Below are 16,984 nucleotides of genomic sequence, written 5' to 3' on the forward strand. Positions count from 1 at the left end.
TATATATATATAAATAAGTCTTGGTGCATAATTTCAGGGGTTTTTAGCTGGTCACACTAAAAATTTGGTGTTATTTGGTTATAATAAGTCTGTATGGTTTGTGTTATAAAAAAAAGGTATTTTCTTTCCTATTTCTCCTTGCACTTATGCTGGGCAAGAGCTCTAGCCCAGTGCATCTGCATATGAAACGAAAGAAAATTTATAACAATAAGATCTTGCTACACTTAAAAAGGATGTATCACTCCCCCACCCCTCGGTAAATTACTTTGCTAGAGGCTACATCATTCTCTCTGAGTAGTATGTTGGGAGTTGACAGAGGCGTGAATAATTCACCGCGTATGAAGCCTCCCCGAGCTGAGCTGCAGCATGTTGGGCCAGCCTTTGATGCAGACTGGTTGGGCAGGTTCCTGGGCGCCCCGGGAACCGGTCTGATGGGTCTGTTATGCCAACAAATTCTGGTATGATTCCATGCTCTCCAGAATGCAGAAACCTGCCCAGCCAGTTAAATGAAAGGCATATTAGGTTATCCATTGCACATTGTATATATCTTAGGTGCAGCAGATCTCCTCTCGGCATTCTCTAGTGTGGTCCACAGTGGCTTCCTCATCTTACTTACACTTGAGGTTTATAGCTGGAGGGGAAGTCAATAGTAAATATTTATCACCCCGATCAAGAACAGAACTTTTCACAATTCAAACAGAAGGGTGAGTTTTGAAAATCTTTCTTTAAAATTAATTTAAGATAACCTTAAGCAAAAAATTTCTCTGATGCTTGAAGTGGTATAATGGCTATCTCCTTAATGTGTCCGAGTACTGCCAGTCTCAATGGTGTTTGTTGACAGGATTTTTGTGATTGCAGCTTTTTGACCCTTCTGTGTGCAGCTCAACATCATCTCCTCTGCAAGAGTCTTTACTGGAGAGACAGTTCAATGAACCTAGCATGGGAGTGAGAGATAGAAACTCCACTACCAAAGACTTAGTATTTTGAGCAAGTCATTTAAGTATTGCCTATTGGTCTTCTCTTTTATACAGTGTTTTTATAATCCCTGTCTCATAACAGGACTGCTGTGACAAGGCATGGTGCCATCACAGTAAGATGTGCAGTTATTAATTCTTGCCAGACTAACTTTTTTAATTGTTCAATTTTATAAAGTAAATTAATTAAGTCTAGATTTACATATTCAGAATTAGCTTCATAGTAAGACAGGAAATGTACATTGTTACTGCTTGCTTTCTACATATTTATTAGAAGTTTACCTGTTTGGAATGAGTAATGGTGGTGGTAATGGTAATAAAAAGCAGTCCTAATCATAAAGAGTAGGCTGACCTGAAAGTTCTACCTGTATCTGTGACTGAATCCATTCACAGGTTCTGTGTCAAATAAGAAAAATTAAACAGTGTGAAAACAAAAGCTGTGGAATCTGGTAACTGATTAACTACTGGAGCACAGAGGTACTTGCTGAGCTGAATAGAAAGGAATGAAGACAGGTTTTGTCATGCCTGTTAGGACAAAATAACTCTTTAACTTAAGTAAATGTGAATCTTCTCGCCATCTGTGCAGCTACATTTTTGAAAACCTTCACATAACTACTTCCGTCTCCCGAGAAATCTTAATTTTGTCTATCTTTACAGGAAACAATCACCATTCTCTTTGATGATGTGAAAAAAAAATATTCAGAATCAGTGGATATAAACCATTAGATACAAATATATCTATACAGGATTATGTAAGACTTTATGGTAGGCACACAACAGGAAGCTTTAATTATAAAGGTGTTTACTTGCCAGCTGTTTCCAGGTTGATGTTAAAATGAATATTATTCATTTGTAGAGTGCCAAGAAAAAGGCCTCCTGAGTACTTAAAAAAAAAAAAAATCAATGAATTGAAATTACCTTCTAATTAGCAGCATTGTATCTGTGTGTAAAAATTTTTCTTCCAAGTGTGGGTAAACAGAAAAAAAGCATAGGGAAAGTTCTGTATTCTCACAGAAGGTAATAACATTTATCAACAAAAAAAGTTTAATTTTCTTATCAACTCTGTTGATTCTGCTATCAAGTATGTAAGGAAATATTATAAGGAATAAACCATTTTCCAAAGAAAAAATTATAGCTGGTTGAACTGTATGGTTTGCACAGGAAGTCTCTGTAGAGACTATAAAATGCTACAAGAGAGCTTTGATTTCTAAAGCTTTAGGATTTTTACACAGCACATTTTTAAAATTCAAACTAAATAAATCACTTTTTCAAAATACTGCTTGCCACCCTCTCTCTCTCTCCTGTTTATGTGTTCTGTTTTATGCGGGTTTTCCTCAGCTGCTCTTTTTTAGGGGGCTGGAAGAGCAGGGGCCATTGTTTGGGGACTTTTTTTTTTCTCTCAAATGGTAAGTAAAATATTATTTCCTACATGTTATTTCATTTTGCTTGTTTTCTGGCCCTGAATTTATGTCGTTCACTACAGTAAAAGGTAGGTGGCATGATTTTGTGCACAGATCTGTAAACTTACTTCAGCTGAGACAAACACACATAACTACTCAAACTAGTCGTGCTGCCCTGAGAAACATCAGTAGGAGCAAAACATTTCTGCATGCAGCTAACACAAATAGGTGCTGCTGCTTAGAGCCTGAAGACCAGCAACACTGGTCTGGGGTCCTGCAACAGCATCCCTCAGGTTGCTTTTTTTATTTCCCTCCATCAAGACTCTCTAAGAGACCTGAGAGTTTCAGTTGAATAAGCCCTGGCTTTTTCTGTCTACAGACGAGGAGCAGTGAAAGCACTTCAAAGAAGAGGGTTTCTTAAAGTGAACAGTGTTACTGGCATCAGGGAATTTGATCTTGGCTTGATTTCAAAAAGTGGCTACGCAAGCAGCTTGAGAAGAATCAAATTCAACTAGTGGGGGTGATGGAGTGGCTCCTCCCTATTTTTCCAGAGAAAGCAACCACCTGTGCCAGACAGCAGTGGTGTTCTCTGTGTGCCCTCCCAGCTGTAAGAAAACATGCCATTCAGGGGACTGTCAGCTCCTACACTCCCAGTTTAAATCCCATTTAGGCAGCAGCTGAACTGTGCCACACGGTCTTATATGCTGCATCTGAAGTTGGTCTCCTTTGATGTCCTCACTGGCAACTGCAACATGAAATTCGTTGAATTAATACAACTAGAGAGTTAAACATTATATTTATCCCTCAGTTACAGATCTGCAAGTCAAGGAGGTTGTGAACACACTGGCCATGTATGTGTAAGTGCAATCCATTCAATCTCATACAAATAAATAAGGACCTCACTATTTTATATATATATGTATGTGTATATACACATACAGGCAAAGAGTGAAATAGTTACCATTGTCCTTACAACATATGAAATATTTAAGTTGGACTTCCCATTTTAATTCAAAGCTGGTTTTAATGTTTAAATCTAAATTTAAAGTAATATAAGCAAAAAAAAAAGTAAGCCTTCTGCTAACCTCTTTTAGCCCTATTCTGTATGCATATGCAGCGAGCTAGGTCACCTGCTGCTACCTGAATGGTTTGAAACACTGATGCAGCCTCTGCACTACACTTGAAAACAGGGGTGCAAGCGTGAGAATAAAGAGCGATTTTTTATTTTATCTGTGATGCAACATTGCACTACTCTTACAATAGAAATTCAGTCATTAGTTGATTTGCTGGTAAATTGTTCAGTCATCAAGAAGAAAGGTATTACCACTAAACCGTACCTGAAAACCAACAGCTCCACATACTATTATAAGATTAAACATTTCAGACCAGACAGGTCTAAAAAGGGCCAGGATAAAATTAGATTCCCTTTTTATCAGAGCTGCTCATGGATAAGTATTCTGTCACTTATTTTAATGTGCTGTATTAAGGGTTATTTTGAAATCTGGACATGAGCCATGACACCACAGGAAGTGTTGTATCTGTTCAAGCTCAACAACGGTGAAGCATTTTTCCCACAGTTTTATTGTCTAGGTGTGTGTTTACTCTTATGAGGTGAACGAGATGCAGTTCCAGCCAGACAAGTCAGCTTAAAACATCCAGTATAAATGAATGTGGAATATCAGACTCTTCAGTAATTTTCTAATATGTTCAATGAGCCAGGGACCTATTCAGTCACCATGTGATTATGGAATACATAAAATCAAATAAATCTGGAAGGGAGATAAGAGTAAAGTTCAACCATTAGTCTTAATCCATTATCACTTACCGTTGAGTAGATAAGAATAACACGGTAGAAGTCAGTGGATTTATGTTGTTGTAAAGTTCAACATGAGAGAATACGAGAACAAACTGCTCACACAGTTTATTGGGAAATAAAAGGGATGACATAATTATTTTCCAGAGTGCCTCCTATAAATAGAAAGAAAGGTACAGTTTATGGTAAAATATCTCATCAATCAGTAAGAGGGCTATTTTATTGCTACTTATCAGATCCATGTGTATATTTAAGACATCCGTTTCTCTTAACTCTGAGGAAATGATTACTTGCCTACATCACAAACTTTTAGATTATAGAAGCTTGAAAAGTAGAATGAAAAGCTGCCAACAAGTAGCTTTTTTAGGAGGACTGGAGTGTCTATCACAACCTATTATTTTAGTTCACCATATGTGTACTGATATGATAATGGATCAAACTTACAATATAAGCAATCTCCTGCTGAGCTCCTGAATATCGCATTTATTTTATCTTAGTTGAAAACTAAGTGGTTAAACAACTGTGAGGAAGAAGCAGAAAAGTTAACTATTAAGATTTTTTCAAAACACTTCTGAATTCATGGTAAGTATTTTATGGGAAACCAAGAGTATTTTCAACAAAGGTTAGCAACAGATTTGAAGTCTGCTTAATCACAGGTCATCTTGGACTTCTGTCTGACAGTATTTCAAAATACTTCAAAATTGTTGAAACAGTATTTCAGATCCAGTCTTATTTACGCTGTAGTTCCATGTTTATGACACCTTCTGGAGATCTGAGTGATCTGAATATGTAACAAAGGTAAGATGGAACAGCTACTAACAATTATTAAATATCCGAAAACATAACTTTTTAGATACTGCTATTAACGATCTAGAAAGTATAGGTTTGCAGCACTGGCCCTTGCAAACTGATCACCACACTGTGTCTTCTAGTCATGCCACTAAGCTGTCTCTGTAGGTGTCCCTATACACATCCAAATGGTCCAGTGGAATCATGTGAAGGCAGAGCAGTGATAATGAAAAGATGTATTTTGTTTCTATTTCACCACTAAGAACTACAAACTTAAAATCAAGGGGTTTATCTCATTGCAGACAGCAGGGTTGGTCCCAAGGAATGAAGGAACATTGATCCACAATTTGGGGAAAAAAATTGTGTTGCAAGAAGTGTCAAAAGTGACACCAGAGTTCATCTGCCTTATGCAATAATAATTATATGAGCCTACCTGTTTTCATACTCACATAAAACACCAAAATGTGCCCCAGGCTGTTCTGCTGTGTGCTAAAATGACAAACCATGGAAACCATTCTGATCAAGAAGGCAGGGGGAAGCACTGCAAATGCATCTGTGTGTAAATCCCAGTAATCAGCAGATCAAAAATCCTGGCTTGTCCCCTTGGCTTTCTTCTGGTAGCTCTCTGTGGAAACCTCAAGCACTGGGGCAGAGGAGGAGAGGGCTGGGACAATGCCTGATGACATTGATGGATGAACATGAGCCAGCAGTGTGCCCACATGGCCAGAAAGGCCAATGGCATCCTGGCTTGTACCAGAAATAGCCTGGCCATCTGGATCACCAGGCACTGGTGAGGCCACACCTCGAGTACTATGTTCAGTTCTGACCCATTAAGAATATTGAGGGTCTGGAGCACAAGTCTTGTGAGAAGCGGCTGAGGGAGCTGAGGTTGTTTAGCACGGAGAAAAGGAGGCTCAGGGGTAACTTTATCCCTCTCTACAACTGCCTGAAAGGAGGGTGTAGCCAGGTGGGGGTCGGGCTCTTCTCCCAAGTAGCAAGTGACAGAATGAGAAGAAATGGCCTCAGGTTGTGCCAGTGGAAGTTTAGGTTAGGACATCAGGAGCAATTTCTTCACAGAAAGTGTGATTACACATTGGAATGGACCGCCCAGGGAGGTGGTAAAGTCACTGTCCCTGGAAGTCTGTAAGGAAAGACTGAAGGTGGCACTTAGTGCTATGGTCTAGTTGACATGGTGGTGCTGGGTCACAGGTTGGACTCGCTGATCCCCAAGACCTCTTCCAACCTAACTGATCCCGCGATCCTGTGCCACTCCCGGCACACCAACCCCGCGCTTGCCGCACCCCCGCCGGGGTGGGGGGAGGGGAGGCAGACCCTCACGCCCTGCTCTCTCGCGAGAGTAGCGCGGAAGCCTCGCGAGAGCTGCCCGCGCCTCTCTCCCCCTTTCCCCCGGGCAGGGAAGGTGCTCGCTCCAGCTTTTCCTATTTTCCCGCCGTTCGCGGGCGGAGCCGCCGGAGCCAACCAGGTAACGGCGCGCGCGCCGCCCCCGCTCCGCCCGAGGGACAGGCTCGCCACAGCCCCGCCAGGCCTGGGGCCCCCGCCGGGTGCGCTGCCGGCATTGCCCCGCCTGACCCAGGAAGGGGCGTGTTGGACATGCCCGACCCCTCCCCGGCCGTCCCGGCTGCTGGGCGTGACCCAAGGCTGGCGGGAAGCTCCCATGGCAGGATTTCCCGGAGCATCCCGGCGTGTCTCTCGAGTGAGTTTTCTGTGCGGTGTTCGTGCAGGAGGGAAAGGAGAATAAAGTTCACCGCCGGGAGGTAGAGGAGAGTTGAGTTTGTAGGAGCAGCCTGGTGCCCAGGGTTTCTGGTGGGGATCGGGGCTCCGTGTGCTCCCCAGAATCCCGGAGAGGCGGCGTGTTCCCGGCGGAGAGGTGTAAACACGGATAAGCAGCCTCGGCGCGCTGTCGGTGCTGCGGCATTGCTGGAAGGCAGTCACTCGTGAAGCCCTGCAGAGCCTTACGGTGCCGGACGGAGATGCTGTGTGGAAGAAGAGGGAAACGGACGTACTTAAGTGGTTTTATGAGAGCGTCGGTCGGCAGGATATCCGGGAGAGGGGTTGGCGTGGTGCTTCCAGCCCCCCTCAGGCAGCTTCCAGTCCTGTCCCTGCCTGCAAGTGTCTGTACATCCAGCTCAGGTGTTTGGGGTTTTTTTCCCGAAGGACTGGAAAGCCCTTTCTTAGGACTGGAGACTAAGCCATCACTTTTACACCTGTGCATCTGCCCAGGCCTGTCAAAGGCTCGATCTAAACAGTTGTTAGGGTTCCTGTATTTTAAGGCAGGTTGAACACCTGTAGGAAGCAATGTATCGTTTTGGGATCTTGAAACAGGTTAAGCTTGGGAAAATTAGTTGCTTTTTTTTTTCTCTGTTTGTATTTAGTCGACGTACTAATCATTTGCAGAAACTCCGAGCAAGTTTTGTTCATTTGTTTTTCTCAAAGTCATATTGGGGAAAAAAAAACAAAACCAAAACAAACAGTAGGGGCAGCATTTACTGTCAAGAGTCAGACGACTTATCCTAGAAAATGATTAATCTGACACACAAATCTAAAACAGTAAGTGAAAGCAGGTTTGTGGTTTTCACTGCCCTTAGCACTTGGCAGAGGAAAAAGATTGAAATATCTGTTGCTGAAGTTGGAAAAACAAGAGTTTAAAAGACATTCCTAATGTCACTAGGCAATTGGTCCCACAAAGAAGCATTGTGAGATGGCTTAATGTGGCTGCACAAAGAGTGGAGCATTTCAGCTGCAAAGGTGCAAGCAGATTACTGTTACTTCCACCAAGGAATTGTAGTCATTGCTAATTTGAAAAGGTAATTTTATTTTCTATGAAGGACCTCTTTGAAGATAACATTTGCTAGGTTGAAACCAGATACTGAAATAGGCTCTGAATTTTCTATGGACAGAGCATGTTAAAGCATTACTTTGACATCTAAGTATCCTTCTACTATAGAAAATGTACAGTTCGAGTGTTTCTGTGTTATTGAGAATAATGTTTTGTTCCATTATTTTTATTCCATTTTAAAGACAGCCAGGCTGAAAGAAAAGTGGCTTAAAACTGTGCACAGAGATATGAGAAAGGAGAGTGGAACCAAAGCCTCCAGGCCCTACACTTGGTTACTGACCACTGGACTGAACATTTTATCATGGTGAATCTAGGGGACCAGCTGAACCAGTAGCTGCACCCAGATATTCTAAGTTGCTCGAAGACTCTCAAGGAAGGAAATGCAGCTTCTTGGCTAATTGTAGACCTTGCATCTTTTGAACTACAGCTGTAACTTGTGCCTCAAAAATTTGGGAGCAAATTGTTCCTTTTATTTGTCTATGTAGACATAGTGGTTTGCTTGCTCAGGCTGCTAATTTGGGAAGAGTACAAAAAAACCTAAGATTTTTTTTTAATTTCTTGTATTTTATATTACAGAGTCATAGAGATAGCCATGTCCAGCTGCTAATGACACAGTGCCTGTTCAAAAGTGTTTGTTTAAAATTGACTGCATAAAAATGCTGAAAACTTAGAATGGCCAGTTTCACACACAGGGAACTGAAGGATAAAAATCTTATCTTGGCTCAGATCCAGATTTGAGTACTGTGCTTCCCCTGAAGTTTACCTGAGGGCATCATCTGTTCTAAGAAACCCTTCAAAACAGATAGAATTGTGGGTAAGACTATCCTGAGCTGTGTAGGTGGTCAAGCTTTTAAGACAGAACTATCTGACTTTGGTAGTTCTCCTCAAATATTAGTGTTTTGGAGATTTATTAATTTTGAGATTACTCTCCAATTTTCATCAGGGAGTGGGAATCATTTCACTGTAGAAATAGGAAGATTTCAAGGAGATGTGAGCTTTTCTTTGCAAAAGGGTGTCATTTGAATTCATGTTTATGTGAAGGATGTATATACACAAATACATCTGTGATAAAACTTTGACAAATGCTTTTGCTGGCAGCCAGATTTTGGCTCACGGATTTGGGTTACTTTTGGAAAGCAGGAATTCTGTTTAACTGTATCTTTACATAGGAAAAGCATAAAGACTCCTAAGTATCTTAATCTGATTTTAACTTGATACCTTTTTAAGGGGAGGGAAAATCTGTTAGTTTGTAATTCTTTGCAGCAAAATACTTGGCATCATCAGAGCCTTCAGGGTGACTGTCAGTATAAAAGTATATAACTATATATAGTATATGTATCCTCAACAAGGATAGACAGTAAATTTTGTAGTTCATCTATGGCTACAAGTTATACTCTGATACATGCAAACATAAGTGTTGTCATTCTGTTGTTACAGGTATACACCTGTCTTCAGAAACAGCTTCATAACTATGTAATTTAAAATACAAAGTTTGAGACTGAGCCAGTTCTGCAAATAAGTCAAGGAGGCTGGGAGCAGAAAAAAGCAAGATGAATGCATCTGGAGGAAGCTGTGGGAGCCCTAGTTCTGCAGAACCTTCAGGAGATTTCTTCAAGGAATTGTGGTCCAAACTGAAAGAATGTCATGATAAAGAAGTTCAAGGTAAATCATTTAGGTTTGGGCTTGTCAGGTTAAAGCTTGGATTTGTCAATTGCCACAGGAAGACTTTGAACCTAGATACATTGCATGGAACTAAATAGATTTTTAGTGTCTTAAGTTATGCAGAAAGTTGATTGGATGATTACAAATGATCCTTACAGATTGACCACCTAAGCCTGGTATAACAGGATTAAGCTATCAACAAGGATAAATGATTTGCTAGATCAGTGAAGAAAAAGTAACACAATATTACATGGAATTTGTGCTTACTTAGAAAATATTTAAGTGGTACTTTACCTTTAATGGATTATGATTCAAAGTTTCCAAACCATGTTATTCAATGAATTTTTTTTCTTCTTTCTTTGGCTTTAGTTACTTTAGATACATTAAAATGATTTGCACTGTTTATTTTCCCTAACTTGTGTGAAATACCACTGTAGATTAATGTTACTGAAATGAAAAGTATTCCTTCGCTTTGTAGTGTTCTAGATTTTCTCAGCAAAATTTATAATATTTTTATAAATGTTTATTCTTACTTTATATTTTGTGACGTGTGATAACAGTTTTACTACAGATTGACTGTTAGTGTCTGTTCATTCTTCAGTAGTTCAGGAAAGATGAATTATTGCACTATATGTGTTGCTATTGTAATATTGTTTTACAGGTAGTATTCATAAATTTTTTTGCTGGAAACTTTTCATAAGAAGTTAACATTTTCTTCTGCTAATCTAAAGTCTCATGTATAGATTCAATAGTTTGCAGCACTGGGCTGTGACACTTCGTGTTACTAATTATTACAAACAAACAAAAAACCCCAACAACCAACCAAAAAAAACCATTTATCGTTTTGGTACCTGAAAGGAAAGATATACCAGAAAGTGGCATTTTGTTACACTGAAGAAAAGTCTGTGTTAACCATATGAAATATAATTTTATATTGTGTTACAAAACACACCGAAAATTTACTTTTTCTTAATGACTTTTTTTTTTAATTGTTGGTGGTTCTTTTCGGGGTGGGTGTGATGTCAAGCACAGGTAAATGCGGAAGTGCTGTCGGAATTGGGATCTGGCAATCCGTGGCATGTCTGAACAACAACAACTGTACAAACAAAAAGCTCCCATGTAGAAAGCTGTGTTAAGTGACCCTTTCTCTAGTTTCTTGGGATGTGCAGCACGTGATTTGAAAGTTTTGGTTTTCTTTATGCAAGCAAGATCCTCTTTAGAGTGCATGCTGGGTGTGGCCAGGTAATTTTGCCACCAGGCAGTCTTTTTCATGCCTAGCCCTTTGTCAGTATGTCCCGCACCGCACTGTGTTAGGTAAAATTAGGTCTTCCATGATAACATCAAAGACATGCCTGAAGGATAGTTAATTTTTTCAGAAGGTGGGGATCCTCTTATAGAAAATGGTACTGGAAGATATTTTAGAAACATCAAACACAGGCTTGCCTGGACTTCGCTTGTTCCTGAAGTCTATAAATAAGAATTAAAATTGACTCATGAGTTTCCAATCTAAATGTCAGCAAAAAATTATTTTAAAGGTGGTGGAAGGTGGATTAAGGGAAAGTTAGTAGTTGGAGAAAAGTCTTTTGGTGTGTACAATGCACAGCATACTGAACACTGAAATGGTGGAATTCTTATTATTTGTTAACGATCCATGACAAGTAGAATTTATGACACAGGAAATTGAAATGGTTGGACATATTGTATAAGTTATATCTATAGAATATAGACTAGAGAATACTTTAAACTCACACAGTTTGAAATGGATTTTATTGCATTTTGATGTTACTTTATTGTAAAGGTTGTGTTTTTCCGTTGTTATCTAAAGAAAAATCCAGCTTCTTACTCTTTTAAACTGATGACTTGCAAAAAATTCCGAATTTTGGTCCTCTTCAGACAAAACAGCTATCATTTAGCTCAAATTCATTATGAGGCAATTGGTAGGACACCTACAACCTATTTTCCAAAGATGCTGGGCATGGTCAGTGTCAGTTGACTTTTCATAGAGTTCAGAAGTGCTCAGCAGCTCAGAATAGTGGTGATTATATTTGCTTTTATTTCCTGTCTGTAGAATGTGTGGGATACTTGCACAGTGCTCACAAAATTGAAAGGAATTTACTAATGCTTTTTGTAAAGTTACTTATTTCTACAGATGTTAATTCTTACCTCTGGCTTGAAATAATTATATAGATACTTGGTGCATATGGATCATATCAAGATGGTTTCTGAGGATTAATTCAAGTCTAAAGCTCTGTACTAAAAAAAATATATTTTATATATATATATGTATCGGCACAGAATTGTAAGCAGAGTTTCATGTACAAGAACTAGCCTAGCTTTTTTTCAATTATTCCTTACCTCTGAAAAGCAGAAGATATCAATAGACAAAAAACTGTAGTCAGAGATGCAGAGAAAACTATGAGGAAAGCAATCCTGTCGATAGATTGCTGTAGGAAAGGAAATAGCTGGAAGGTCCTCAAAAGTAAATAATTACAGAAAGTGGAGCTGGAAGGGATTTTAGAAGGTCATCTAGTCCATCTCTATACCCTTAAGGTAGGATTATGTCTGTGTCATTGCTGACAGAAGCTTGTCCAACCTGTTTCAAGAAAACATTAGTGATAAAAATTCTACAGTTCTCCCAGGCACTGTCAGTTCTAGGAAAATGCTTTTAATGCACTTGAAAATTCATCAGAACAGAAATTGTCGTAGCCATTAATGGAAATGTTACAGGTATGTAGTCTAATCAAGTAGCAAGGTTCATAAAATAGTGTTGTGTGTTTTATTAATCTGCCTAATGACAGTTTAAAGATCTCCATCACCTTAAGGAGGATAGTGTGCCTTTTACTAATGCTCATAGGAGCTTTAGGCAACGTAGATTTATATAGTCTGCAGCTTCTCTATTCCATAGAAATGTTGTGTGAAAGATAAAATTGAATTGGGAAGTTACGTAGTGCAATTCCACATAGGTTTGTATAGTCACTAGAGTGTTAAATAAGGAAACCTAAAAAAGCAAAGCTCCTTAAATGAGTATGCTTAAAACCTCCCAAGGCCCTGGAAAAGCAAAAGGAAGCGATTATACCAGATGTAGTAATTCAATGCTCTTGGATAAATGTAACAGTCTGGTTTCCTGCCTTCTCATTGCAGTCGTTGAACTAAGAAAAAATGCAACCTTTAAGTAACTAGTTTAGTTCCTCCTGAATTCAGGTGAGAGGGGAGATAGTGTTACCTGTAGCACAGTAGTGGGCCTTTTGAGCCCTGCCTCTTCAATTGGTGGCTCAGGTTGCCAAAGTTACAATCCTAAATACTTGCTGAACAGACTACCTGTTCATACAGGAGATGCATTGTTGTGCAGCTTCATTCCTTCTGACGGGTGTGGAGCAGCATTAAAGCACGCTTTATAGGGGTTCTAATTGCAGATGCCTAATTGACTTGATGAATAGCAACTACTTAAAAAAATAAACCCTCTTTCTGTGCTGATCTGCATGATAGAACATAACATCTCACAGGTGCTGAACACTTGGAGATAAAAGAAATCTTGCTGTATTTCCTAACTATTTTTTAAATGGTCTTTCTGCATTTTTATCTCATTGTCTCACTGGCATCTTGAAGCAAGCATGGGGTCACTGAGGCTATGGCTAGCCTGATGTTGTAAGTGACCTGAAGAGTGAACCTTCTCAAGCAAATAGTTTTCCCCTTTGTTCCCAGTTGAGTGTGGTAGGGGAGAAAAAAAAAGTCTGTTAGCTGCCTTAACCTACATTTTCTGTAGTAGTATCAACTCTGTGTTTTGACTTAAATTCAAACTTGTTGGAAGCTTTCTTGAAAGTTTTCTGGTTTCATAAGTTTGTCCTATTATCCAAAATGCATAATGCTTTTGCAAGAGAGGTTACAAGACACCTAATGTTCAACTTGAAGTTGGTAGCAGCCTTTCATAGTTAGAAGAAAATAATGGCGCTAGGAAAAAATTATGTTATTTTCTGATGTCACACAAAAATTTGTTGGATTTGTATTTAAGAAAATGTTCTATCATTGTGGTCTGATTATTTCTGGCCATTTATTTGAATAGGAATGGCCAGCTTGTGTGTGGGTAATCACATACACTTCCATAGCACTGCATCCAGCTTGTTAAGCTGTGCTGTGCTTGGAGCACCTTTGCCTTCCTCCCTCTGTGCACATACAAATGCACCCAAAACCTTGCAAGCAGATTGGTTGGACAGTGTTCTGTCCCCTGGGCTGTCAGCAGGCCACTCCTGCTGAGAACATTAGTTGTATTTGCAGAACTTTTTACTTCTGCACAGAATACATGTTTAGGAGTGTGGGAGTCTTACTGGGAGAAAGGCCACAGATGAAGTATCATTCCTCAATTCACCTTAAGATCTCCCAAAGAAGCTTTGGCTGAGAGAGTCTGGTAGTTCATCTCCAATGGAGTGTGTTGTTCTTTCGTGCTTTAAAGCCTTGGATCACATATTTTTAGTGTTTCCTTTCTGCATATACACTGTAATGCATTTCACAGTTCAGTGGTTGGATGCTTCATTTCCAGTGTAGTATTATGCATTTATGTGCACATAGAACATAATTTATGCTACTTAGGTGGGCATAGTCAATGAAAATATATTGATGGTGCTACCTATTCATGTGTGGTTTTTTTACAAGAGTGTTTTATACCTGTTTAAGTGGGAATCTGAGTGTTTGTTTAAGAAGTCCCTCCTTCCTAGAGACTGTAATAACTATATTTGTTTCCAATATCCTGTAGAACATACTTGAAAAGTCCAGAATGAACCATTAACTTAGTTGGTTAGAGCACAGTCCTAATAATGCCAAGGTTGTGGGTTTGATCCCCATAGGGGCCATTCACTTACAAGTTGGACTCGATGATCCTTTTGGGTCCCTTCCAACTCAGAATATTCTGTGATTTCTGTGATCTTCTCTCCAGATTAGTGACATTTTTTTTGTCTCTTTGCAGATGTCATTGGCAAAAGGAAAGTTAATTTATTGTTTCACTAGTTTTTTAAAATCAGAATTCTATAACATGTATTTTCTTCTTTCTACTTTTCAGGCTTACAGCTGAAAATATCTAAGTTAAAAAAGGAAAGATGCTTGTAAGTACACATCCCAATGATCTAATTTATTAAAAGAGAATCAGACTGCCATTAATGAGCTGTAATTTTTGTAAGATCAATTGAGATTTCATGGAATCTTCCTTCACTTGTGTACAAAACTCTGCTCACTTTAGTAGTTCAGCTGAAGTCATCTGAAGATGTACGTAACTGTTTATAGGGTATGTAACCTGAACACTGCGTTTGCCTTCTTTGAACAAGTGACTCCTACAGTTTTCTTATCTGTAGTATTTCTAGGATGCCAGTCAAGATGTTGGCATTGCTAATACGAAAGATAATTAAGGAGGCATTTCAGAATTGAGGTCAAATCTGTAAAGTGAAGTAAGGGACAAGACAAGAAGCCAACTTTATTTAGATTTTTTCTTTTTGGCTACGTTTGCCTTTAATATCAGGTATTGTGCTTTAACTCAGCTTTCAGTCATTCAGTAAAGATTCTGCTAATAGTCTTGTTAATTTTCACTCAATTCTTATATTTTAAGACATATCCAACTTCTTTTGCAGTCATTATATGCTACTTATTTTTAGTTCTGTTCATTAGAAGCAATTTGGGAAAAACCTGAATTACAAGATTTACCTGTACAGTAGAATTATAATATGTATTTACAGCATTAAATTAGCATTTCTTTTCCTTCTGCTGACTACAGCCATATTTAATTAAAAGATAACAGTTATGCCTGTGATTGTTTATTTAAATTTTCACTTCAGATTTGATTACATTACTATTATGGTACTATTACATATGATCTATATTATGAGTTGCACTTTATAAAGTGGCTGTGTAGGAGGAATAGGAATAAATTACTTGATCTTTTTCCATTGTGGAAAACAATATAATTATATTAGATATATTAAAGAAATTAAACTCTTCTGAGAAGTAGCAAAAACGCTCCAGATTTGCATTGCCATCTGCAGTCAAAGACATATAATCTTATACTGAAGAATCACAAGGAATATATTTATGTTAATACATAATATTATATTAGGTTATTTTTCAGCTTTCAGTTAGCCAATATGTGGTGCTATGTATTATTCTTAGAGACTACACTTATGCTTCTGGAAAAAATCAATTTAACATCTTGTTGTTTCTTAAGTATAATTTATAAATTAAGTAGTTATTAATTTTTTAATCTAAAAGAATTAAATTATCTCTTGCTGGTTTTGTTAGCCTGGTGTATCATAAGTTGCTTCCATGTTCTAAAATCTTAAATGATCAGTCAATTTTCTAGATGATGAATATTATCAGTGGTGTGACTGAACACATACCAAATGGTTTAATCATTATTTGTTGGAATCTCTCTACAACTCCCACAATGTAGATACAGTACTGTTACATAGGAGGTCTTGTTCTCCTTAGTGCATCTGAATACCTGAGGTTTAGTATTTCAGACTTGGTAATCAGCTGACAATGAGTGCCTTATTTTGTATCCCACTCCAGCATTGAGGCTAATGACTTGTAAATTCTAGGTCAGAGACCAGCCATTATGCAGGGTGCCTTCATAGCCAAAAATGTCTTGTGACGTTTATCAGCTGCACTGGAATTTTAAGGGGAAAAAAAAAACAAAACAACCAACAACCTAGTTCCTTCTGTCATATTAGTACCTTCATGGAACATTTTATAGGGTTTAGGTGGAAGGCATGTAGTATTAGTGTATGTTATTGTCTTATTTATTTATTAAATTAAACTAGAGAAATGATTTAAAAATTTGCTACTTTAGGCCTCCTGTAAGTTGCATAAATTGAAAAAAAATGAGATTTTTGGTTTTTTTAATGCCTAAACACCAGAAAAATACAGATTGCTTTTCTCAATTCAAATTTTACCATGGCCTGGCTGTACTTGGTTAACGAACTGATGTAACAGAACTTTTACGGGTTGGCCTCCCCAAGTGAAAGTACAAGTCTTAAACGGTCCCTCGTGCTGTTTGCATGTAACTGTTTTGTTGGTTGAATATGGAATTGAAAAGACCTAAATTGGTCTTGATGGTAGTACAGAAAGATAAAGTGTCTGTATTTAAAATTCAGGATTAATAAAACGCGTCTGTGATTGTACTCTGTAGAAGCTTCCAGCAGTCCCATTCACTTTGTGCCCCATGATTTCTAATTTCTTGTATTACTGGAATGCCAGCAATATGAAAATGGGTTTGACTAAACATATGTTAAAGGGATAGTGCCAATATAAAAGTATGCTTGTGTAAAAGAGCTGTATCAACAAGTTAGTAAATATGTTTTCATTTCCTATTGTGTGTGAGCTTAACAGCTTTTCGTGAGCCAATTTCATGACTTCCTTAAATAATCCATCTCAGGCACACTGAAAACAAACAACCGCTTTCATGGATATATACAAAGGATTCTGTGGTAAAAAGAGCTGGAAATGAATTCTC

General features: G+C 38.5%; 1 protein-coding gene across 5 annotated transcripts in view; it reads left to right on the top strand.

Annotated features, from left to right (window-relative positions):
• Positions 1–588: 588 nt before the first annotated feature.
• The window catches only part of RBBP8 (RB binding protein 8, endonuclease), a 43,918-nt gene continuing 27,522 nt past the window's right edge, over positions 589–16,984 (top strand). The window contains exons 1-3 of one of the 5 annotated variants that reach the window (XM_027638746.1): positions 589–704; positions 9,271–9,495; positions 14,546–14,588. In XM_027638746.1, coding sequence (XP_027494547.1) covers positions 9,384–9,495; positions 14,546–14,588 — 155 coding nt within the window. In that variant the 5' untranslated portion in view covers positions 589–704; positions 9,271–9,383. Of the gene's footprint in view, positions 705–2,416; positions 2,464–6,339; positions 6,460–6,518; positions 6,691–8,561; positions 8,648–9,270; positions 9,496–14,545; positions 14,589–16,984 lie in introns of those variants that run through there. The other 4 variants (XM_027638748.1, XM_027638745.1, XM_027638744.1 and 1 more) reach the window with 4 other exon arrangements.

The sequence above is a fragment of the Corapipo altera genome, unplaced genomic scaffold (genome assembly GCF_003945725.1).
Source record: "Corapipo altera isolate COAL_440 unplaced genomic scaffold, ASM394572v1 49, whole genome shotgun sequence".
NCBI classification, from domain to species: Eukaryota; Metazoa; Chordata; class Aves; order Passeriformes; family Pipridae; genus Corapipo; species Corapipo altera.